The sequence below is a fragment of the Artibeus jamaicensis genome, unplaced genomic scaffold, assembly GCF_021234435.1.
Source record: "Artibeus jamaicensis isolate MK-2021 breed Jamaican fruit bat unplaced genomic scaffold, CSHL_Jam_final scaffold_1019, whole genome shotgun sequence".
NCBI classification, from domain to species: domain Eukaryota; kingdom Metazoa; phylum Chordata; class Mammalia; order Chiroptera; family Phyllostomidae; genus Artibeus; species Artibeus jamaicensis.
Window position 1 is genome coordinate 5,377,667 of NW_026522025.1, and position 26,026 is coordinate 5,403,692.

The window sequence follows — 26,026 nt, forward strand, 5'->3', positions numbered from 1 at the left end:
TTTGATAAATTCTGTTCACTCAGGAGTTCTCACTGGCGCCCCTTGAATTTCTCAGAATAAGACACTTGCTGAAGTTCTGAGTCAAGAGAGCGCCTCCAAATCCCTGCTGTGCACTTACATTTCTATCCTTTTACTTTCCATTCCTCTCCCCTCCTAACCCTCACTTTTATTCAGTCCTGAAAGTGTTTGAGGCTGAAAAGGCCCTGCTTCCCTCTTTCCTCTTCTATGATGATTCTGGTTACGGCAGTTAAGGTTTGTTAGGCAACTTCTATTACCTCTGGCATGTCCAGTGTTACAGTCAGATACCATACTGTGTACCACAAACACATTACCTAACTCAATCCTTTATACTCCTGGTGTGTAGATGAGGGGGCCTCAGCCTGTGGTTGGAGGGCACGGTCAGGCAGAAACAGCTGTGCTCTGGGGCTGGCTGGTGGTGATCGCCTGAGACAACCAGGTGACCACATGCTTCTCTATGATCACCTGTTCTCTCTCTGCCTCATACGTTTGCTTTCACATGAAAACCCACGTTATAATTACCCAAGGGAAAACCTACCTATCACTTCTCATACAGATGCTTCTCAACTTACAATGGTTTGACTTACGTTTTTTTGACTTTATAATGGTGAGAAAGTGACAGCATTCAGCAGAAAGTGTACTTTGAATTTTGATCTTTTCTCCTGCTCACGTTATGTGGTACAGTCTTCTCTCATGATGCTGGGGGACCAGAGCTCCCAGCCAGCCATGCAGTCAAGAAGGAAAACCACTGACAGTCTGCATTGCTCTCATTGCATTAGGTGATTCTGCCCAACTGTAGGCCAATGGAATTGTTCTCAGCACATTTAAGGTTGGTGAGGCTAAGCTTGGTAGGTTAGGTGCATTAAATACATATGCAACTTATGGTATTTCCAATTTATGAAGGGTTCATTGGGATGTGACCCATTGTAAGTCAAGGAACACCTGTATTTCTTAACATACAATTCTCATTCCACAAGAAAGATACAAATATAATGTAATTTTGATGACCCAAGTCCTCCTTCAGATAGCAGCCGGCCCTAGTCTCTGAGTACAGGCAGTTGCTCTTCTTCCTCTGCTCCCAGAGAGAAAGATGAAAGAGCCTTCACTTCTGTTCACGCCATGTCGCTGTGAATGCGATGCATTAGCTACCTAATCTGAACCAGACTGATAGGCTCTGTTCAAAACCCACCAAGATTCTAAGTGCCAACTATAACAAAGTTTAAAAGACAACAAGTACTCCTGTAATATTTAGCTTTAAGTTTTGATCAGATTCAGGTTTAATTTTTTGGAAAGAGTACCTATAGGGGGTGTTCCACATTCCCTGTCAGATACGAGGAAGCACCATGAGAACACAAACTGACCCAGAATATATGGGGAGTTCTACAGAACGAATGACCAGGCTCCATTCCCCACCCCAAGATAAATGGACCAACAAAAAAGGAGGCGGTAGGGGACAGGAAAAATGAGAGATGAAAAGTCTTAAGAGACATATAAACCCAATATAATGTGTGAAGCTCATTTGGAACTACATTGGTAGAATATAAACCCAATGGTAAACTACTATTTTTGAGACATCTGGGGAAATCTGAAGCTGGACAGGGTATTGAATGATACACAGGAATATTTTTATTTCTGTTTAGTATGATAAAGGTACCTGTGGTTTTTTAAAAAACTTTATCTGTTAGAGATACATGCTAAAATTTTTACAGTAAAATTATATGTCTGAAGTTTGCCTTAAAGTATTTAAGAGGAAAAAAAGCATGCATGTGAGGGTGTGTGAGGAAGCTGGCCAGGTGCAGACAACTGGAGCTGGAGAACTGGTACAGGAGAGGTTCACTACTCTGTCTACTTTTGTGTTTGTCTGAAAACTTCCACCAAGAAGCCCTGGCTGGGTGGCCCAGTTGGATGGGGAATTGTCCTGTACATCAAAGGACTAGGTGTTCAACTCCCTGTCAAGGGACAAACCTGGGTTGCAAATTTGATCCCCAGTTGGGTTGTGAACAGGAGGCAACTGATCAATGTTTCTCTCTCTCTTTTTCCCAAATCAAGAAACATATTCTCAGGTAAGAATTAAAAAAAAAATCTCCCGAACTTCCGGTCAAGACGGAGGTGTAGGTAGACACAATGTGCCTCCTCGCACAACCGAAATTAAGGGCAACAAAAATTTAGAAACAAAAAAGCACCCAGAACTGACAGAAAATTGAATTGTATGGAAGTCCAACAATCATTCATCCAGACCCGTAGGAGGGGCGGAGTTGGCAGGCAGTGGAGAGGGGTCGTGGCAGGAAAAAGCAGTGATTGGCAGACCTGGGAGTGCAGGTGACCACCAGCAGACCAGCACACTCCGGGCATGGGGTGGCAACGGGCAGACCCAGTGAGGCACTCAAGGTGGATGGCTGACCACGGTCACACATTCGCGTGCAATAAACCAGGTGAAAGTGGGCAGCAAGACACACTATGCAACCCAGGGCCCCAGTGCCGGGAAATAAAGCTTAAAAGCACCTACTGAAAACACTTGTGGGGGTTGAGGTGCTGGGAGAGGCTCCCAGCCTCACAGGACAGTTCTTTGGAGAGACCTACAGGGTCCTAGAATGTACACATGCCCACCCACTGGGAATCAGCATCAGAAGGGCCCAATCTGCTTGTGGGAAGTGGCAGAAGGAACTGAAATCCAAGAAAGTGGAGCAGGCGCCACTGTTCCCTTTCTGACTCTGCCCCTCACAACACACCGATGTGCATTGCCTGGCCCTGGTGAACACTTAAGGCTCCGCCCCTCACTATGTAACTAACAGTTTTGACCAGACCCGCCCCCCCCAAAAGACTCAAACGGAAGAACATATCGAAGCCCCAGAGACAATACATATAAGTGACCAAGAGATAGCCAACCTATCAGATGCACAGTTCAAAGCACTGGTGATCAGGATGCTCACAGAATTGGTTGAATTTGGTTGCAAATTAGAGGAACAAATGAAGGCTACACTAAGTGAAATGAAGGAAAATGCATGGGGAACCAATAGTGATGGGAAGGAAACTGGGACTCAGCTCAATGGAGTGGACCAGAAGGAAGAAAGAAAGAACCAAACAGAAAAGAACGAAGAAACAAGAATTTTAAAAAAATGAGGAGAGGCTTAGGAACATCCAGGACATCTTTAAACGTTCCAACATCTGAATTATATAGGGGTACCAGATGGTGAAGAGGAAGAGCAACAAGTGGAAAACTTATCTGAACCAATAATAAAGGAGGACTTCCCCAATCTGGCAAAGGCAATAGACTTCCAGGAAGTCTAGGAAGCTCAGAGAGTCCCAAAGAAGTTGGACCCAAGGAGGAATACACCAAGGCACAGCATAATTACATTAGCCAAGATTAAAATGGAGAGAATTCTAGAAACAGCAAGAGATAAGAGGACAGTCACCTACAAAGGAGTTCCCATCAGACTGTTAGCTGATTTCTCAAGCAAGAGACCTTACAGGCAAGAAGGGGCTGAAAAGAAGTATTCCAAGTCATGAAATCCAAAGACCTACAACCAAGACTGATCTATCCAGCAAAGCTTTCATTTGGAATGGCAGGGGAGATAAAGTGCTTTTCGGATAAGGTCAAGTTAAAGGAGTTCATCATCATCAAGCCTTTATTATATGAAATGTTAAAGGGCCTGATTTAAGAAAAAGAAGATTAAAAATATGAATAGTAAAAAGACAGGTAGGTGGAAGTACTGCACCTTCTCTTACAACCAAGTTTAAAAACAACAAAGTTTTAGCAACAAAAACACAGCCTAACCACAAAAAATGATCTACACGGAAGTCTGACAACAACGAACCCTTCAGCCAAATCGGTAAGAGGGGCAAAGCCAGCAGCAGAGTGGGGTCAGGCAGGAAAGATCCACTGGACCCACCCGGGCCCGTGACCCAGGTGCGCCAGCAGCCGTGGGCGGATCCCAGGTATGGAGAAGCAGGTGGACCCACTGAGGGCGCAAGGCATTGGACCCACTGAGGGCACAAGGCATTGGACCCACTGAGGGCTGATCGTGGTCACACATTCGCACGAAGATAAACTGGTGAAGGAGCTAGCAATGAGACTGAGCTAGCAGTGAGACGGACCACGCAGGCCCTAGTGGCAGGAAGCGGCAGAGGGGACCGCCATTATCCCTCTCTGACCCCGCCCCCCCACAGCATCACAAACCAGCGACCTGGGTGGCCCCGCCCTGGTGAACAACTAAGGCTCCACCCCTCATACTTAATAGGCATGAACAGATCAAAACATGGCTCAAGAACAACTCAGAGCCCCAGAGCTGATAACTCTAAGCAATGAAGAAATAGCCAAACTTTCAGATGCACAGTTCAAAACACTGGTGATCAGGATGCTCACAGAACTGGTTGATTTTAGTCACAAATTAGAGGAACATATGAAGGCTAAACTAATTGAAATGAATGGAAATACACAGGAAACAAATAGTGATGGAAAGGAAACTGGGACTCAAATTAAGGGAGTGGACCAGAAGGAGGAAAAAAATGACCAAACAGAAAAGGATGAAGAAACAAGAATTCAAAAAAATGAGGAGAGGCTTAGGAACCTTCAGGACATCTTTAAATGCTCCAACATCCAAATTATAGGGGTACCAGAAGGGGAAAGGAACAGCCATGAGTGGAAAACTTATTTGAACAAATAATAAAGGAGAACTTCCCCAATCTGGCAAAGGTAATAGACTTCCAGGAAATCCAGGAAGCTCAGAGTCCCAAAGAAGTTGGACCCAAGAAGGAACACACCAAGGCACATCATCATTACATTAGCCAAGATTAAAATGAAGGAGAGAATCCTAGAAGCAGCAAGAGATAAGGGGACAGTCCACCTACAAAGGAGCTCCCATCAGACTGTCAGTGGAATTCTTGACAGAGACCTTCCAGGCAAGAAGGGGCTAAAAAGAAGTATTCCAAGTCATGAAATCCAAAGACCTACAACCAAGACTGCTCTATCCAGCAAAGGTTTCATTTAGAATGGAAGGACAGATAAAGTGCTTCTCAGATAAGATCAAATCAAGGAGTTCATCATCACTAAGCCCTTATTATAGGAAATGTTAAAGGGACTTACCTAAGAAAAAGAAGATAAAAAAGATGAGTAGTGAAAGGACAGCAAACTGACAGTTATTAAGAACCACACCTAAAACAAAAACAAACTAAGAGGACAGCTAGATCAGGATCAGAACCATAGAAATGAAGATCACATGGAGGGTTAGCAACAGGGGAGTGGGAGAAGGAGAAGGGGGGAGAAGGTACAGAAAATAAGTAGCATAGATGGTAGGTAGAAAATAGGGGGGAGGGCAAGAATAGCATGGGAAATATAGAATCTAAAGAACCTGAGACACGTGGTCATAAACTAAATGGGGGGAATGGTGGGGAAGGGGGTGTGCAGGGTGGAGGGAATGAAGGGGGATAATGGGACAACTGTATAGCATAACAATAAAATATATTTTAAAAATCTCCCATAAAAAGATTTTAAAAAGTATTCTTTATGTTAGTATTTTTTGTTTAATCCTCACTTGAGGACATGCTTATTGATTTTAGAAAGAGGACAAGGGAGGGGGGAGGGGGAGGGGATGAGAGAGAGAGAGAGAGAGAGAGAGAGAGAGAGAAGGAGAAACATCAATCAGCTGCTTTTCGTCTGTGCCTGAAGTGCCCTGACTGGAGACCAAACCCGTAACCTAGGCATGTGCCCCAACCGGGAATCGAACCTGCGACCTTTCAGTGTATGGGACAACACTCCAACTGAGCCACACCAGCCAGGGCTATGTTAGGATTTGAAACCTCTTTAGATCAATTTGTGAGCAACATTTATTACTAATTTAATTTTTATCATCATACTTACATTTAAGAACTGCCTAAAAAAAGGATGACCTGAGAGACAACACCCTCTTCACATTTACAGCCACTAAAATATTAGTATAGTTTATATTTACTGTTTAGTTGTAACAATGATAACCTAAGTTATCTAAACATTTCTAAAGAAATACTTAGAATATTAATTCTTCAAAAATATGAAATCATAGCAGTTGATAATGATGAATAATTGGGCTTTACAAAGAAAGAGAATTAACACTACCAGGAAAAGTTTAGGTAATTCACTGGGATTCTTTACCATTAGGAATTCTAAGAAACTGAAACATACCACCAAAGAAGTTACTGAGTTTCTTTAAATATATTTAAAAGCAACTCTGTTCAAATACAAGGGAATGAACTAAATAATTGCCATGTTCTTTCCAAATAGATGATAGTTCTTTGACATTCTGCTGTCTAACGCATTATTCAGGAGTCCTTCTAATAGGAAGATATTTTGAAATTAAGCTCAATAATTGAGTGAAAGGTTATCTCTGATGCAAACTCTAAAGAGAAAGGCATATAACACTTTGAAGAAATGTCTATGTGTTCTCTCGTTATGAACTGCATGCATGTATGCTGTACAAATATTTGAGTGCTTACTATTTGCCTGGCTGTGTAGAGTAGGGAACCAAACAAATGCAGCTTCTGCCTCAGAAGCTAAAGTTTAGAGGGGGAGACAGGTAAAACCACGGGTCAGATTAACAGGAGGACCCAACTGTAGCCTGGGTGTGACGGGAGTAAGCAGCCTGACAGCTGAAGGATAAGAAGGTGCTTACTATGCACAGAGTGGAGGGGAGAATGTTCTGGACTGAGAGAGTATTAGGCTCAAGAGTCTTCAGGCAGGAAAAAAAGCTTAGTGTGTTCAAGGAATCAATAAGCCAGTGAGGGATAAGCACACTGGAAAGTGAAACAAGGTCAGTCTAGAAAGACAGACACAAACCATATTCAAGGAAGGCCTTGTGGGTTATGATAAAAATTTTGGATTTTAGTATAAGTGCAATGGGAATCCACTAAAATGTTTTTAAGTAGAAAACTAACGTCACCTAATTTGTTTTTGTTTTTTTAAATTTGTTTTAAAAATAATGTGTCTGTTGTTGTGCGGGGTAGATGGGAGGTGGATATATGTGTATCAGGCAGGCAAATACATGGACGTCTGAAGCACGGACCTAGAGATGAAGGGGACATGGGGTCGAAAATTTCACAATCAGCTCTGTAAGCTGCTGCCGGACTGTGGGTCCCTGGGGGAAGCGACTTGGATTTCAGAACCCCTTCAGGTCCAGCAGGGCTTCAGGACATGGCTGCCCCTTAGCACCTGGCCATCTGCACACCTGTTTGGCTTGCATTCAGTGAACCCTGTGTCTGAGTCTGGCCTGACAGAGGTGATTTTGGAAAGAATGATTTTGAAGTGATTTGAATAATTTCCTCACTGCTTCATCAGTGGACAGTTTAACATTGATCCCAATCAGAAAAATAATTTCAAGTTGGAATTAAAAGGGCTGCAAGAAACTCAGCTGTAAACCACCAAAAGAAACACATTTCTTTTAATTAAAAATCTTGACACTTACTTGATCAATTCTCGCCCTTCAGAACTAATAAAATATTCAACTAGCCACTGACAAGCATCAAAACTTTTTGAAAGTAATGCTTCAATAGTGGCAATCCATTCTTCAGTGTCAACCCTTAAAAAAAAAAAAAGGCAGAGAGTGATGTTAGGAGTATAGCCCCAGAAAATAACCCCATGGAATGTTACTCCATTTTAAAAATTAAAAAAAACTGGGGGGAGTGGGGTGGGGTGGGTAGGTGGAATAAGTTAAATACTCTGTGACTGCTCACTAGCATGGCTCCTGTGCCTCAGAAGCCGGTGCTGTGCATTCTGGGTGCCTGTGGTCTGACTCATCACTCCCACCCTCTCTAAGGAATTGGTGTGAAGACGCCATCTGCATTTTCTTCAAAAAACTGCAACTGCGAAAAATGCCTGAGCATTTTGTTTTGCTTAATTAACTGACATTCACAAAATGCCTACTTCCTACACTTTTAATTTTATTGTTACAATCATTAATATTATAGTTTATGGAATAAAAATATTTGAAGAGCAAAAAAGGTATAATGACAATTCTACCCATGGTTTTATGCCATCCCTCTCCTTATGCCCCAAAATGGGAAAAATAAAAATACTGGAAACAGTGTGCAATGTTTAAGCAGCTTGAGCAAATTGCACAAATAAAAGTAACCAAATAAATTTCCTTAGTCAATCGTATGCCAGATATTACAAGAAATATATTACTTCTTCTTTTTGAATCAAATAATAAAGATTGGTATCATTTAATATACCTTTAATTATTAGCCATGAAATAAAGTTTCATTATATTTGTTATCTCAAGAGTTTGACTGCAAAATCTTTCCAAAAACCTCTCAATACGTGGAGAAGCTGACTGTGCTAGAGAGAAAAGATGGTCTTCTGTTAACCGGTCCCCATCCTGAGCCTCCCCTTCTTGCTCCAGGTATATCCTCTAAACCAGCTCACAACTGCTGTCATCCCTCCCTCCCTCTGACAACTATTTATCGGGGCCCTCTGTGTCAAACACCCCACCAGGTACTAAAGAGAAAAACCAATGATGACTATCATGCAATCAAAATCGAGAGTTTCTATGGCGTCACTGAACATGCAAGCTAACCCTCTGTTTAAAAAACCTCCACGATCTCCCACTGAACACAGAGCCCACCCAAACCCAGTATTCCATCTCACTTCAAATGCGTTCCTTAAGTGGAGGAGTAAAACATGAATCATTCACAGTTCCTTAGGCAAGTCTTGCCCATTACTCAGGTTTTTCCCTTCCACCCAGAATAACTGTTCCTCTCTTTTGCCTTCCAAGATCCTCTGAGAACATCAGTGTCTTAATGCCAACCTGATCCCCATATCTGGATAGGATTCTACCCAGTTTCCAAAGATGTACAGCATTTATGCCTCGTATCCCAGTTATTGCCTGTTTAACCTATCTTTCCTACTGAATTAGACATTCCTTAAAGATAGGAGCCATTAACCATCTGAGTATATTAGGTAGTTTCCAACTACCTAAAACTGCCTTAAAAAGTTGAATTTATAAATTTGACTTTAATTGAATTAAGCAGTGCTTTTTGCCACAACTATTAAAACGTATTACTTCTTACCTGAGTTTTTTCTTTGTCCGTAGGTAGGTCTGAAAAAGGAACTGAATGGCAAGCTGCAAGCTTACCTTTGCCATGCAAGGGTAGTAGGGATGCTTTAATTTGGTCTGAGATAGGAAAAAAAAGAAGAGATGATATTTTTCACAAAGGTTTACAGATTATCACACATTGTTATAAGCTAAATAATACACATATAACAAGTTCAATAAGAAAAATCTAGCCAGGTCACTATGAAAAATGTTCCAGTTAAACTTTAAAGAAGGCTAAGAATAACATCTTTATTTCTTTTATGAAGCTCTCTTAAGTAGAGTCTTTAGACCATAAGATGCTGAGTAACTTATCAACAGACTAAGAAAATTTCCCCATTATTAGCAAGTTATAATCACGATACTCAAGAAAGAGAAGTACTTGGAAGTATTGGTAATAGCTGATTAAAAATTAGGAAAAATTAATCTCCACAAAGCCCAACATCCATTGATACCACCTCATGGCTACTCTTGGAGTCATTACAAAGCTTAAAAAGAGCATTTAAAAAAGTCAGTACGTAGAAACCCACGCCCATTCACAATCTGTAACAAACACTACAAATACTGCCTGTATTTTAGTATCAGGCAATAACTCAGTAATTTACACATTTGTGGGAATATGTTTGCATCTAATCTAAAGGCTAACAACAGAGAGTGAGCATGAGTCGCTGAACACTTTGGCTAAAATACTAATTCTTAAAACTCTTTTTTCAGTACCAATCCAGCTAGTACTTACAGCATTCAATGATGCTAAAGACAAAACAAAACTGAAATAATCACTGCTGTACACATCTCTATTCTTCATAAACTTGAGGTTTTCATCTCTCACCATCTACAAAAGAAAATTGGTAATTATTTTACTTTTTTAAAGTATATTTTATTGATTATGCTATTACGGTTGTCCCACGTTTCTCTCCCCTTTATTCACTCCCATCTGCCCCACGCAGTTCATGTCCATGGGTCACACAGTTCTTTGGCTACTCCATTTCTTGCACTATTCTTAACCACCCCCCATCTATTTTGTAGCTACCATTTGTGCTTCTTATTCCCCATACCATTTCCCCCATTTTCCTCCCACCCCCTCTCCACTGATGACCTTCCATGTGATCTTCATTTATGTGATTCTGTTCCTGTTCTAGTTGTTTGCTTAGTTTTTTTTTAGGTTCAGTTGTTGATACAGTTGTTAGTTTGGTGTCATTTTACCATTCATAGTTTCTATATTTTTCTTTTTCTTAGGTAAGTTCCTTTAATGTTTCATATAACAAGGGCTTAGTGATGATGAACTCCTTTAACTTTACCTTCTCTGGGAAGCACTTTATCTGCCCTTCCATTCTAAATGATAGCTTAAAATTAGCAATTATTTTAAAGAAACAGGGTAAAAATTCAACCTGTAGAAGACATTTTTAGTTATATGTTAGGTAAAAAGGATTCATAAAAACCCTACACTCAAGCTTTGAATTTTTTTAAAAAGAGAGGAAACTCTTCATTTCAATGTATAAGAAGTTGTAAAAAGGTGAATTATTATTCATTAAACCAAATCCTTTTGGGAAATTTAGGAAAACCACCATGTGAAGGACAAGTGAGTTCTAACCTATTACTCTGAGTGGAAGGGGCAAACAGAGCTTTCCCACGTACAACCAACTCCATGGCCTCCTTGATCAGATGGCTTAATTCTCTCTCTCTCCATGTCTCTTAGTGAAAGACTTCACATTTTACTTAAATCCCCTGGTCTGGCTACTTCACTTCTGATTACTTAGTGTAGAAAGTCTGGATGGGGTGGTTGGATAGTTCTGAATTTTAATCCTGTCTCTGAGATACCCGCAGGTCATTTTTCCTTTTCTGAGCCTAATTTTTCCATCTGAGGAATGGGAAGAAAACCTACTCCGCAAGAGTGTTTTAGGAACTAGGGAGCTGTTTAAAGTGTGTAGCAGAGTAGGTATTCAGTAATTAATGGTCATCACTGTCACTAGTTTTCCCCTTAAGTTATAAAATTTACCTTATTTTTTCTCTAGATATAAGTTAATTTTAGCAATGTGTTTCTTTACTGCCCATGGCCTCCGCTTCTTTATCTTTGGCATTCTACACCACACAGAAGGTGCTGGTGGTGTGGCCAATCTTGAGTCTGTAGCTGCCCCTGGGACCTGACATGAAGGTTTCGTGACACGGTGGGTAAGATGTGGCACTGTGGGTACAACTCAGCCCAGGAGATGACCAGTTGGGGTCCTGCTGGACCTATGAGGCAGACCTTGACACTATGTACATTTTCCCCTTAGACATTTTAATATGGTTCTTACCTGATATATTCGAACAGGCATTTTTTCCACAAACAGCCCTTTCTTCTCGCCTTTTTTAACCAGCTTGGTTAGAATAGAGAGCCGGTCATTGTTGGGCCGGTGGGGCCGGGGAGATGACTGAGGTGAGATTTCTGGTGAAGACGGTGCTGACCTAAGAGAAGGAATCAGAAACTGTGTTGTATAAAGTGGCTATTGTTTTAGTAGTTCCTATAACCTGACAATCCTGTATCAACAGGGTACCAGACTTAAAAAGTAAATTGTATACTTCCATAATTCAGTAATTTAAATTCAAATTCACAGAGAACAGGGCACAAAAAAACCTTTCTGACAGTGCTGAAATAGTGCTTACTATGCTTAGAACATAAAAGTGTATTTGGTAAGTGCTGAGATGAAAAAAATTTCACTCCTAGAATAAAATAATTTATATGCCCTTTTTTAAATATAAAAGAACTTCTTGCTAAGGAAATAATGACCAGGTAAGCCATAAGAAGAAAAGGGGTAGAGCAATTTACTTATTTTCCTTTTAGAATTTCCCTCTAGCTTAGCCAATCACACTCAGAAACCAAACAGTACACTCTGAAGACCCCAGGGTCACCTCCTGAGTCCCACTGCAAACTCCACGGAAAGGACACTCACAGAGAGAGGTCTTCGGCTTCCTGACGAACGACACTGACCCGGCTTTTCTTTGGCAACGCTGGGGAGCTCTGATCAGACACTCTTTGGTAGAAGAGCATGTAGGCGTTCCAGTATCTTCGGCGGACGTCAGTATATGGGTTTGCTTTGTGACAAGACATCAAGAAAGAAGTCCTTGTAAATCAAGTTTTCTTGTCTTGATAATCTAACATAAAGAACCCATAAATCCAGCAAGTAACTACTCACTAAATTTGTTAAATGCTAAGTATAAGCAAAATGTGTGTATTTTTAGAGTACTGCTTAGAATGACTCAGAAGGTGATACAGAGGGACGGGGGGAGGGTGACTGTACGGTGACAGAGGAAGGGAAAGAGGGGAGTATTTCCCAGGCAAGTCTAAATTTAGTCAAAAAGCAAGTAAGATTTAAAAATAAATTCTGTGGCCCAGGATGGGATTATAATTGGTCCCACTCAATCATTTCCAGGACGGCCAAATCCAGGTAAAGTTGGACAAGACTATATTCCCCCACTGGAGGTTACTACCATTAGACACAGGACTGCCATGGTATGATATCAAATCTAATACCGTGAATCAAATACAAGTAGAAATTTTAAAATGAACCCAGAATATTTCAAAACCATGTTTCAGAAAAGCTAAGGTCTCTAAAAATGTTTCTTCTTTAAATAGAAAATTCTGACTGAATTTTGTGATGCATTTTTTTCTCACCCTTTTCCTCCTGGGGCTGGGGTTCTGGAAAGATTCCTTTGCCACACTGCATAGTAAGTATGGATTTAAAAACACAGATGTAGAAATGTCTTCTTTAATTAATTATACCTCCAGATAAGTAAAAAGGAAACTTAAAAAAATCCTCACCGAATGATATGCTTTTACTGATTTTAGTGGAGGGTGGGTGGGGAGGGAGAGCAAGAGAGAAACATCGATCAGCTGCCTCCTGGGCTGTATCCAGGGATCGAACCCGCAACCTTGGTACGAGCCCTGACCAGAAATCAAACCCGAGACCTTAGGTGCACAGGACCATGTTCCAACCAACTGAACCACCTGGCCAGGGCTTCTCAAACTATTTTTAAGGCTGAAATTCTGCTTTCATTAGTTTCTCTTTGATATGCATTTCTTACATTTAACTTACGCTTTCCCCACATCCCCCCAAAGCTGTTGTAAAATATTATTTTAAAATATCTTTGTAAGCAGCTTACGCATTTTCCCTCTGGCTATCAAAGAGTTTATGGATATATATATAGCTAGAGCAGCAGTATATTAAAAAATAAATCTATTTTTTGCCAAAAAACCCTGGTTACAATTTGATAGAAAATTCTAACTTAAAAAAATTGAAGCTCATGAAAAATATTCATTTGTAAATACTTACTTTGATCGTAAACCTTTGGCCTATATTCTCCTCCAAAGCATTCATATTCCAGGGTCTCATCATTTAGGTCGAATTCTTCTATAACTGTGTCATTAAATTTATACCACTTTCCTTTTCCACATCCCCTAGAGCCCACAGATAAAACAAACATCATAATAAAACACAAGCATCCCATCTCCGGTATTCGTCTCTTTATACTGTCTGTAAATATAGCAGATGATTAGCATTTGAAAATACCTAAGGAAAATATAAAAACAGTTCTTCTAATTTCTAAAATAACTTTTCAAATTGAAAGGGTAAAGTAGTCAGAGTAAGTTTTAAAAATCCAATATGAAATAAGACCAAAGCGTGACGAAAGCTTCTTTGTGCCATAATGGTAAGTGTGGGTGACAAAGCAGGGCAGATTCACGGGAGGGAAGGGAACGCAGAGGCGAGACGTACAGGAAGGAGGGGCAGAAGATGACAGACACGGGAAGGGTGGAAAGGGACTGGTGGGAGAGCCCTTACCGCCGATCCTTAATGAAGGAATAGTAGTGGCCTGCATGTGCCTGCCCACTGTGGACAATGACACCAACAAGTTCATAGTTTTCTGTGAGGGCGACTTTCTTTCGTGGGGACCCTCCACCTCCTTGATCCATACTTCGTCCATTTTCACCAACTTCAGAAGATGAATCTTGGCGAGCCATTCCTGAAACTGTGTAAGGCTCCATGTTTAACATCCAGGGAAACTATTTAAAAGCAAGAAAAAGAGCACATTAATGTCGATCAGTAACATATAGGACTGTACCCAATGAAGTCAGACACAAAGAAGAGAGATGTGTGTTTTCCTAATTTAAGCTAGGACGACCTCTCCAATTCAAGTACAAAATCTAAGAATGGCTCACAAGTCTGGGAAAGTACAAATAACCTCCTGTTTGAACATTAAGAAAAGCATTTTACTTCACAGCTGACACTAGGAAGCCTCTAGCAACGAGGGGAATTGTTTACAGGTAACACCATATAGTTCTACTAGCTGCAGTGGCCAGGACAAAAGGCTGCATACTCCTTGGAATGCTGACACCAAAGTCTTTCACACTTGAAATGAACTTTGAAAACATTAAAAGAAAATAATAAAAAGCAGGTGAGGTAGTAATAGTTATAAGAACTTTCAGGAAAAAAAAAGTTACCCTTATCTGTTCATCATATTTAATGGAGCGCGCGCTCTCCCAGTCGAATCCAAACCTCATTAGGTGAATGACCAAGACGTTAGGTAAGGCCTTAATGCAGGTCCTTTTGACTGTTATTCTCTGAAGAAAAGCAAAACCCAGTTATTGCCTTGGAGAAAATGAAACAGCCACATAATCAGTACGAAGGTCACACATTTCTACAGGCCTCCCCGCCTGGTGAACAAAGTGATGACACAACTTAATGGAAGTAGCAATAGGAGCTTAAAGCCGATCTTACATCAAAACACAAAGCACATGAACAACAAATTGATCTAGTTTTATAAAAAGGGCGCATGAAATACCTTTTCTTTACACTTTTCACAGTAATATGCATTACTGCCCTCTAGAACTTCTCCTCTAACAAACTGGTCCAAAGAAATTTCCAGACTCTGACAAGAAGTAACTCCCAGATTAAGAGCCATGAAAGCTTCCTCTCGCTCATACCTGATTAAGAAATAACAGAAAAACCATGATCTACAATGGAATTTTAAAATCTTGAAAATATTCTGAGATTGAACACTTAACAATCAGTGAAATTAACAATGATTTCCCTTGTCCTTAAAAAAAAAGTACACTACCAAATAAAAATACTAATTTTTGATAATTCAGAATTACTTAAAATATGAATTTCAATAAAGAAATTTTAGAAATTGAAAGCAATGAAATTTAATTCAAAAAGCAGTCATAGAGTCATTGAGAGATATATCTGCAAATCTCTCAACAAATGCAAAATTCACAGCCTACTAGAAGAATCACTTAAAATATTAACAATAATTTTTAATGTTATAGCTCCACTAACCTGTGGGGACAGTCTTTACAGATCTTCTGATCAGAATAGACACCCTGAAAAGTATTCTTAAAAATTTGGTCTCTCCCCATTTTCTGTTGGAATAAAAAGTTAAAATTTTAGTTGATTCCCTTAGAATTCATAGGTTGTTAACACAGTTTTATTTAGACCTAACTGAGCTAAAGCACAGATGTCACTTTAACCACCAAAGTTAAGTATGTCATCTTGGCAGTTTAATCTCAGAACCAAGGAAAGGATTCCAGCCCAGCAGACTCACTGTCAGAATAATGCAAACTACCAGAAGAGGGAGAGGGGAGGGGGTCAGTCAGAGCCAATGACAAGGGTGACTCTGATTCCCCTCTCCATGCCACCATTACCAAGTTAGGACAGACTCTCCACAATCTTTTTTTTTTTCTTTGAGGATGGAATGCAGATTTTTTTTTTTTAAAGAAGTAGATAAATTGTGCCTACTGATGAGAAGAGAGGCACATGTTGGCAGTGATGGGAGGCTGTCACTTGGCAGGTAGTACCATTCAGGACACTGGTCACATGTTTTACTGGACAGGTAGGAAGCTCTGGGTTTAAACATGGCCACAAACAACTTCTAAGCTTACGGCACTTCTGAGGCCAGGTTACTTCAATACATACAAGTGAGAGTTTGCAGATATGAATGGCTGTTATTATGGAGTATGAACTAAGAATTACATGCTTTATCGAGTGTTAGATGAATTAAAAAGAAATCTATAACTTTAGTGATTTGTGTAGTTTGGATGTTCACACCCAGAGGAAATACAGTTGTAGTATTCAAGATGATCAATTTCTGACTTGTCAGTTTCACAGCAGTCCCAAATCTGAAACACTCTTCATACTCCGGTTTCTCCTCAGATCATATGAATCTTTCACCTTTTTGAACGCTCTTCATGTACTTCAGTTTGAGGGGTTAGAGGAAAAGTAAGACTTTTTCTACCTTAAGATATTCATCCATCTGATCAATGAGGCTAGTGAAGAACTCATATGCATCCTGCTGTTCTCTCACATACAGTTCTTTGTTCCACATCTTGAAAATCTACATAACAAGAATTAAAAATGTTGTTAAAAGAAAAGCTGCAATTTCTGAATGTGGTAGAAAAAGAATGTAATAGAGCACTTAATGCTTCTAAAAACCTGAGCTCACTAACGAAATGCAGGAGTTTTTAATGAAAGAAGATGTGACGGTGTCTAGCCACCTATGCTTTTCTCTGGCCCCTCTGTAGTCCCCCCAAGTTTATGAAACCACACAGGGTAAGATCTAGGGCCACGCATCGACCAGAGTTCCTCTCTTAGAAACTAACCAACCTGTGCGATAGAGTGCAAGTTACTCATCTTGTGAAACACAGTAAATCAATGTTAAAAAGAGAATGTTCTTTATTTAGAGGAATGAGTGAAACTGGCATAGGTTCCTAAGGAAGGATTTCAACAAATATTTCAAATAGCTAAAATAAGAATTATGAGACATATACAAAATAGTTAAGATTAGCAAATCCCTAGAAATTACAAATGCCTAAACATTCTAATTGTTTGAAATCCAGAACCAGTTTCAAGAGGAATGGTACAAACAGCTCTTTTATAGGTTCGTGGCAATGGGATTAGTCTAGAGTTAATAAAGACAAGAGACAATTATCAGTAGAGAAAGAATGTAGCCAAACTCAAATAGCTAACATCTTTAAATCTAAAGAGTTACTGGTGAACTTGTTTTTTGAGGTAACTTCACATTGCTTCCCACAGTGGCTGCAGTTCCCACCAGCAGTGCACAAGGGTCCCTTTCCCCCACGTCTTCACCAGACTTGTTGCTTGTTGATTTACTGATAGCCGTTCTGACAGGTGTGGGTGACCAGAGGGAAAAGGGGGTGGGGAGAGATAAAAGAGGGTCCAGGGGGCATAAATGGTGACGGAAGGAGGCTTGGCTTGGGGTGGTCATCACATGATATACAGATGATGTGTTATGGAATTGTACACCCGAAACCTCTGTAATTTTATTAACCAATGTCGCTCCAGTAACTACAATAAAAAGGTAAAAAGAAAAACACATGCAAACCAAAAAAAGAGTTACTGGTGAAATACCTTCCAAAAGTTCTCAGGTACATAATACTGTAGCTTGCTTTCCATCAAATGCCCAAAGAGAGACTGCACTTGGTAGAAGACACTGTCATCTGGATTGTCTGTGTCATCATCCACTGAAAGTAGTGCCTGAAAAAAAACCAAAAAGTATTAAATTAGAAACACTTCACTGCTTTACAGAAAACCCTGACTTATGCACATGTGAGCATGCACACTGTTCTGTTAGAATGCTACATATGCTTGAATGCAGCTCTAACTCTGCACTGTTTAGCTTCAGCACTTTCTAGCTGGTCTGATCACAAATAAACCACATCCTTCAGCCTCTGTCGAATCACAAAAAACTGGAACTAATAAACACCAGAATCTCTTACAAGAGATAAGTGTGACACAGTAATACAGAATACTCTCAAACTATTTACTGCTACATCACAGCCTCCTAGTATACTATTATAAAGTACTGATGACAGATAGAGCCTAAATATTTCTAAAATCTAAAAACATAAGATTAGTCATTCTATGGAATGGCATTTGACAACAATTTAGGAATAAAAAAAATCACATTACGTCAAATCCATCTGTCAAACATGCAACATACTATCTCAGCAGATGTATAAAAATGTATGACTATAAACAATATGTTGTCTAGACATATTTCAGAAGCCACTGAAGATCCCTAAGTTTGTCTAATTTTAGTAGCCCCTAAAATGCCCTTTATGAATGTGGAGCCATTTTTAGGCACTGTCCACATTACTTATCACATCAAGTGGGAAGGAGGAAGGAGATCACCTCGGGGAGCCCAGGCTGCATGTAGAGCTGCTGGAAGACGGCGTTCATGTAACAGGTGGCGCCACCATTCCGCAGCCCCACAAACCCCGCACTGGACCTGCTGTCCACGGGGGGCAGGTACTAGGAGAGAGGAGGAGGAGAAACGGGGGAGAATTAGTGTCTGCCACCAGCACACTTCTTCACAGCTGTATGAGATATGCACGGGGGGGAAGAGACATACTCAGAATTATCCATTCTGCGTACTGTGAGCCATGTTCTATGTTCACGAGTACCTCTGCAGATGCTAACACAATTACAAAATACTGCAGTCTCCATGTTTCTTTTCAGTTTGTAAAGTACACAGCACATAAGTATGCATTTTCAATCCATTATTAGTCATGCACACAGTCACGTGATTATCACTCAACACATATTTATTCAGAGCCCATTGTGTGCGTGCCAGAAACTGTGCCAGGATACAAGAGAGAGCAAAAATGCCTTGCTTCTGATCTCAAAGAAGCTCGCAATCTAGTAGGGTAGATAGGCATTAATCAAGTAAATATACTAGTGTATATATATACAGATTGAGGAGTACTCTGGGGTGGGGGAATAATGAAGTGTTTTATGAAGTGTTTACTATGAAGAATCCTGACCAGTCTAAGATGGTCCAGGAAGGTACATATTCCTTCTCTTCTTTTTTGAGAAGGTAACGCTCTTCTATTGAAATTCCTCTAATAGGCACATACATTAAAAAAATAGGTAAATGCCTAAGCATTTCACTTAAAGTTGTTTTATAATAATGCAGATTCTAGCACAATACTTTTCTAGGTAGAAATAATCAGGAAAAGGCATTCTGGATAACGTTCAACATGGCACTTCAAGTGGAAAAGGACACTCACGACACTCTAAAATGCTATCACAGCAGAATCCTGATTCTAATGCCATGGCCAGAATCACATGATCTGCCTACATTAGGTATCTGTATCTACATGTGATAACTAACCAACTGATAAGATTCTGTTGAACTTTTGGAGAGAAAGAAATGTATTACATATGTCTCATTAATATTTGACAAACACTTAGAGCAGGGTGATTTCGAAGATCTAATTTATTTGTGGTCCAAAGCACAGATAAAAAAATTACAAAATAAGGTAAACTGGTTTATAACAGCGCTAAAAATCTAAGTATTTGTGTATGATATTTTACATTATGCTGATATAATCCCTGACTTACGAAAAAAATTTTCAATTTGATTAAATAAATGCATGTAAAATGAAAGCACAGAATAAGCATTATAAACTAAAGATTTTGACACCAAAACAGTTCCTAATTTTATGCCCTTACATTTTACTTTGCAAGTGCTAGCTCCTCTATTTAGAACACCTGTTCCCACTTCCTTTCCTGCCTAAGCTTTATGTTTCATAATACTCAGCTCAAATGACTATGATGTTAGTGGAGAATGTGAGGCAGCTTTAAAGTGCCCTCCTACTCCTGGTCTGGTACTCCAGTGCACCTGCCACTTGCTTCTTTGTGCAGATGTCAACGTGTGCTACGCTGCTTCATGGCTCTGCAGCTTTGCCCACATGGCCCACATGACCTTGACAACTAGCTTCAATTGCTCACCAGTTATTAAGGCCCTATTTTAAACATCATTTTTTCCTAAGAAGCCTCCTTAGACACCACCACTTGGTGGTGAAGTGTATGTTAGCAGAGCATTTTGGACGTACCTCTATCTTAAAATTTGTCACATTACACTGAAATCATCTGCTGATGGGTCTGTCTTTTCCATTACACACTGACCTTGAGGCTGGGATCAATCTTTATTTTTGGGCTCCAAATGCCCAACACACCTCAATGCACAGCAAACTCAATAAATCTTAGCTAAATTTAACTGAGCAGACTGTAGTACGACAGCCACTGTTTGAGTTTTTATCTCTAGTGCTTGGCCAAGCATAAACTTACTAAAAACAGGTTGAAATGCTACTTCTTACGGAGCATAATTATCAATTTACTTGAAAATGTCTCCTCTTTAATTAAAGGGTAGCATTTAGTGATATACTGTAGGTTATAGTTGATTTGAGTATGTCAACAAGATAAGCAAAAGAATAATACTGACTTTGTGATTACAGAAAGAAAAACATAGTTTTAAAAATTCTATGGTTAAGAGACCACTCTAAAAAAATTAAGGGCATCCAGGCCTAGGAAACATACATCAAACTCCTTGGTAAGAGCAGGGTCAGGTTGATGATGCATAGAAAGTAGTTCTTTAGCAATAATTTGAAGATTTGAAGGGGAGCTATCAGCCAACATTACAAGGACTTCATAGGCTGCCAATCGGCTATTTGTTGTACTGCACCTAAAAACAAAAGACACAAGTCAATTCAAAAATAAATGACGTACTTAAGTTGCTTATTAATTTAAATTGACTTTTGAAATGAAAGTATCTGAGCTCAAGTTCCCCAAAGAGTCAGGTTGAGCTGGGTCTGCTGGCAGAACCCTAGTGACTCGAGGGGGCAGCACTGACTTCACAAAAGAGGGGGCCGCAGACACTGGAGGGTAGAGTGTGGCTTAGAGCCGTGGGTCTTCTTGGCTGAATAATAAAGCAGCAAAATCTTTCATTTACGATTCCAGAGTACTCTTATCTATGGGACAGATAAGCAAGAATGCAGGGTAGAGTCTGAAAATTTTACCAAAACCATACATAACTATCTTTCAATTAAACTGTAAATAGTAAGAAAGGTTTTTGTAGATATCATCCTGAAATTCAAATATCATAGCATACCATTCAAATAAATGGCAGAAAAAGAAAGCTATACAAATCAGAATAGATGCCATAAACATTTTATATGTGCCTACAGATTAAAAAATTCTTCAAGGGCACTAATAAACTTTCCATTTTGCTGAAAAAAAAAAAAAGGAGACAAAATAAATACTTTGCTCAATCAACCTTTTAAACTGCTCACCTTTAATGGAAATCAATTTGGGAATAAAGAGTAATTTCTCACTGTCACCTACACCAACCTCGCAATTCTGAGATCACAGGTTAGGAAGGATACACAGAAAAGAGAACATCCAACCTCTGAAAGAAACACTCAGGAAGTGGGGTGTACAGATGTGTTCCAGACGGGGCTGTGAGGCTTTCAGATCAGCACTGTACCAGGCACTGAGGACAATGGCCATGACTTCTAACAGGTATAGAATGAATAGGCGGTATCAAATACACGAGCTAAACATGAGTAAGTTCCTTTTGTTGTTAGTGTGATGTAAGAATACTACTACTTGTAAAAAGAGTTTCTGTGTATTTTAAATCTCTTTTTGGCTTTGGGATTTAAGTGGGAAAAGGCTGGGAGGTATTGTGACAAATGGACACCATTCAGTGCACTGGGGAGAGAGAAAGTAAGATGTTTCCTTTTCTATGCAAGGCACTGTATATGATTAAAAAAGCAATTCCTTGTGGATGGAGGATCACTTTTAATAATGATAAAGAGAAGGATTCATGAATAAAAATTTCAGGAAAACTGAAGACTTCCTCTGCTCACTAAAAATTCATACACTCATGTATTTCTACTGCTTCAATACGATTCCTGAGGAGCTAACACCAAATCCTCCAGAACAAGACTGGGGCAGGGGTAAGACTGAAGTCAGAGCCTGAGGGATGGCCCAAGAGCTCTAAGGAAGGTTTATTGCCTAAGACAGATTTTTGCTTATAAGGGATCTCTAAATAGAGAAATATCCACACCCGAGATCCCTCTTAAGATTACATTAAATATTGCTTATTATGCCTTGCCCATTTCATTAACCACTGAAATTATGTGGGAATTTTTTCACTGGTTAAATACCAAATCCTGTTTCTTCAGGACTACTCAATTCTGGTTTTCATGAGAAAAGAACAAAGTAAGTTAGATTCAGAGCAAATAATCTCCCCCTAGAGTATAAATATCACCAAAACAGGGCTAGCATTACAAAAGAATCTTCCAAATTCCTATCCATAGAAACTAATACAAAAATTGATTCTAAAATTACCACGGTAATCAATCATTAACAGTTTTAATTATCAGGACACTGTCAACACTCCGCAAATCACAAGGTTCACTCACTACAGCACCTATACTTTTCTCCTAGAAGAAACTCTCAAGACTCAAAGCCTACTGACTTTTACTTTGGGCTATATTCTGACCACCTCAGTTTCTCTTGGAATTTGTTACTGACCAACTTAACCACATTATTACTTATTTTTGCATTTTGATGATGATAATGGTACCAGTATGCTTGCTCAGCACTTACTATGTGCCAGGCAGGCTCTTTATCCTAAGCCTCTTTACATGCATTTTTAAAATATAATGGATAATATCTTATAAGCTATGCACACTCACAAAGTAGAAGATAAATTCCAAATTAAGAAACTCTTTTTGGACTAATGTTTCAATTAGAATTTTTACCCAAACTGAACACAACGTGCGTTTTCCATACTTTGGATGAAAGTCCTGTTGACTGATGGCGGCACTGCCAGCTGGAGAATGACTATTTAAAATAATTCTAGAAGCTCGGAAAAGGAAGTCATCTAACAATGGTTTAATGAGTGATGAACCTGGAATAGAGCATAATATTCATGTTGAGGATGAACACATTGTAATTCAAAGACCCTTTCTTGCACTTTCCTACCAGAGCAGCAAAGGCAAAGGCACCCAAGGCCACCCAACAGCAGAGCATTCAGTTTACTTTAATGCTTCCTTTTTGGCAAAGCTCTTGGGGCAGAGAAGTCGGGATGGCTGGGAGGGCCAGGGGGCAGGGTACAGAGATAGACAAATTAGGGCACCTTCCTTTATGAGCTGGTGACAGAGTGAGAGGAGTCGAAATTTCACTTTAGAAACACAAATGCCAAAACACCACAAGGTAGACGGTCTGAGCGAGTAAATCACACTTTGGGCCCAGGGGAGCCCACATAAAGGGCTCTGAACTTCTAATATCTTGCTTTCATTAGGAAAAAATGATTGCCCTTCTTACCCTGGTTTAGAATCACTCTTTTCTATGTATCCCCAGTAGCCAAGAAGATTTTTATAGAGTTTAATTTGTATGATAAAAGTGGTAATTAATGTTTTCCGACTACAATTATAATACTAAATGTGCTTTTACAAATGACATGTGTGCTCCAGGAGACTCACCCATGACCTGGGGTGGTGGGTGGGGGCTGCCTCTCTAGATGAAAATTACCCTTAAAGAAGTAAGATATACAACAGACTGTATTTTATAAAGTACGTAAGAGCAAAAGAGAAAAACCTATTTTGGATTGTAGTTTTTACTGCTACTAAGAAGTTATGTACTCCAACCCTCTTGACTGCTGTAAACTTCTCTATGTTAGTGTAGTGACACAGGTAAAACACACTTTACATTTGTTAGGCGCTGATCCAGACAAACTCCTATTGCCTTAAGAGTCAATTTTCTATGCAACACTTAGCATCTATCTTACTTTCCCAATTACACGCAATACTATGGCAATAAGTGAAAATGAGCTATGCTGTCACATGACGAGATGAAGCAGTAATTACCCAGCATCTCCTTTTCTGCCCCACAGAGTGAAAGGAGGGTCTTAATGAGCCGTAAGTGCCCTGCCAATAAGATGTTGTCTGCTTCACTGGTCTCACATTCAGCTGTGCGATTAGGTTCAAAGTTATCCAGCCAAGTAATCTCATCTTCGAGCATGGTAGCTGGGCTGATTCTTAACTGCTCCATTTCTGAAGCTAAGGAAAAAAAAAATCCATTTCTCAGAAAGAAGGATTTCCCTTCATGAAGTCAAAGTCCTGAATTAAAGTAAGCAAAGTCGAGCCCCAATCTTTAACTTCACTGATCTCAAAAACCACTCCCCAAACCCTATCGTTAATAAATAGCAGCCTATAGCTGCTGCCCACAGGACTACGAAGGCTCATGCGTATTCCTTCCCTCCCTCCCTCACTCTCTCAGTCATAAGCCAAACATGTTGAGTGCTTCCTCTGTGCTATACGGTAGGCATTTAAGAGGGAGGCAATCCCTGTTTCAAAGAAGCTCATGGTTTGGTGGGAAGGTAGGGATGAAAGGGTATGGGGAGAGCCACGCTCCTGCAGTGTCACCTAAGCCGAGAGAGGGCAGGACTCTGCAAAGGGTAGAGGTCAACAGCATAGCAGCAGAGTCCAGGTTTCTAAACAATACACCAGACCCAAGAGTACTACTCTGATCTTTTGTATCAAGTATCTCACTTCCCCTCCAAACAAGGATTTAAAGCAAGATTCCCTATTGGAAGCTGGGGTTGGGATTGGGATGGAGAGGAATGATCATGTTCTACTTCCACTGCAGCATAAGCCACAAGCAACCAGCGTCCCGGATGGGGAGGTAAAAAATGTTACTTCAGGGTCAGCCAGAGCTGGACTGGCACTGGATATGAATCCTGTCTCTACTTCTGTCACTCACTTCTATTTCTATTAACATATCTCAATAGATATTCCCTCTTTCTTTAAACAATCAACCTTTAAAAATTTGTCAGAAATGACTATATTAGAAAGAAAGACTATTCCTAACAGTTCTTTATCAGTGTAATTAAAGTACAAGTCTTTGACAATCTTTAAAATCAGTAAATCTTCTCAACATAATAATGGCTGAATATATAACACTGGCACATGGGTTTACATGCTATTTTCAGGAAAATAAAATTCAACTCCGAATAATAATTATAATCTTACTCATATCTGAGATATAAATAAGTCAGAATTAGAAACGTCTATTTGGCTTTCTTTTCTATTCCTTCCCACTCCTTCCGAACTACCCCCCACATCCAAATTAGACATTTACTTACTTGTCAAATCATCTAATAATTGGCACCTCAGATCAAAATACTCCATACACTGAGATAACAGTCTAGAAAACAAATTTCAATTATTAAAAAGAGGCTGACTTAAAAATAAAAAGCATTTTCCTGGTTATAAGTTGACAGAACAATTGAATAAGTAACTTTTCCTAAGCATAAAGAACTACTTTTACATTAATTCAACTTTGATATTTTAGCAAGAGGCACACTATTGATTTTACTAATACAGGGACACTACAGGAATAATAGTATAAAGAGAGCAAACACCAAATTCACGTCATTTTGTAATGATGTAACCCAGGTTGCATGCATAGTGCACTGATTATGTTCACTTGTTTAAAAGTCAGCCAATTTTTATTGAGCATTATGCTTGGAACTGTTTCAGGGGAACCATGAACAAAAAAGACAATAAATAAAGCATACATACATATCTAAGTTGGTGATACAGGTTAAGAAAAAAAATAAAGCAGAGTAAGAGAAGGAAAAAAAAAGTAAATTTGTTTTATCTAGGATGATCAAAGAAGCGTTTGCTGCAATCATAATAGTGAAGAACACAGGTTTTAAAGTCAGAGGACCTTGGTTTTAATCCCAGCTCTACTACTTATTTATAGCTAGTTGTCTAGGGACAATTTATTTCAGCTCCCTCGGTTTTCTAATTTCTAAAATGTTTGTAACAGTATTAGAAATAATGATGCACACATAAACAGACACATACATAAAAGGCTCAAGAATGCACCAATGATGAGAACAGACACTGAACCAAGATTTATCACTATTAAAAAAGTGGGGATAAAAACAGTCAAGTTCATTTGGCTACTGTGAGGGCTGAATGACAAATATATGCAAAGAATTTAGCGTGCTGTATGGCTAGATAATAGCAGCCCATGGTAACTGCTATTATCATTGTCACTATTTTTTTTTTCATTAATTAAATTTATTTATTTTTTTGA

At 39.5% G+C, this 26,026-nt stretch overlaps 1 protein-coding gene across 2 annotated transcripts in view; it reads right to left on the minus strand.

The window, feature by feature from the left end:
- Positions 1 to 26,026, minus strand: part of USP24 (ubiquitin specific peptidase 24) — a 136,857-nt gene that overhangs the window by 20,110 nt on the left and 90,721 nt on the right. For both annotated transcript variants that reach the window (XM_037161426.2, XM_037161418.2), the window contains exons 39-55: positions 25,065 to 25,126; positions 23,788 to 23,979; positions 22,712 to 22,829; positions 20,453 to 20,597; positions 18,263 to 18,382; positions 17,480 to 17,605; positions 16,347 to 16,445; positions 15,392 to 15,474; positions 14,895 to 15,036; positions 14,554 to 14,673; positions 13,895 to 14,115; positions 13,388 to 13,512; positions 12,008 to 12,149; positions 11,372 to 11,522; positions 9,814 to 9,909; positions 9,055 to 9,158; positions 7,452 to 7,565 (exon numbers count right to left, since the gene is read on the minus strand). In XM_037161426.2, the coding sequence (XP_037017321.2) occupies positions 7,452 to 7,565; positions 9,055 to 9,158; positions 9,814 to 9,909; positions 11,372 to 11,522; positions 12,008 to 12,149; positions 13,388 to 13,512; positions 13,895 to 14,115; positions 14,554 to 14,673; positions 14,895 to 15,036; positions 15,392 to 15,474; positions 16,347 to 16,445; positions 17,480 to 17,605; positions 18,263 to 18,382; positions 20,453 to 20,597; positions 22,712 to 22,829; positions 23,788 to 23,979; positions 25,065 to 25,126 (2,160 nt within the window). The remainder of the gene's footprint in view (positions 1 to 7,451; positions 7,566 to 9,054; positions 9,159 to 9,813; positions 9,910 to 11,371; positions 11,523 to 12,007; positions 12,150 to 13,387; positions 13,513 to 13,894; positions 14,116 to 14,553; positions 14,674 to 14,894; positions 15,037 to 15,391; positions 15,475 to 16,346; positions 16,446 to 17,479; positions 17,606 to 18,262; positions 18,383 to 20,452; positions 20,598 to 22,711; positions 22,830 to 23,787; positions 23,980 to 25,064; positions 25,127 to 26,026) is intronic.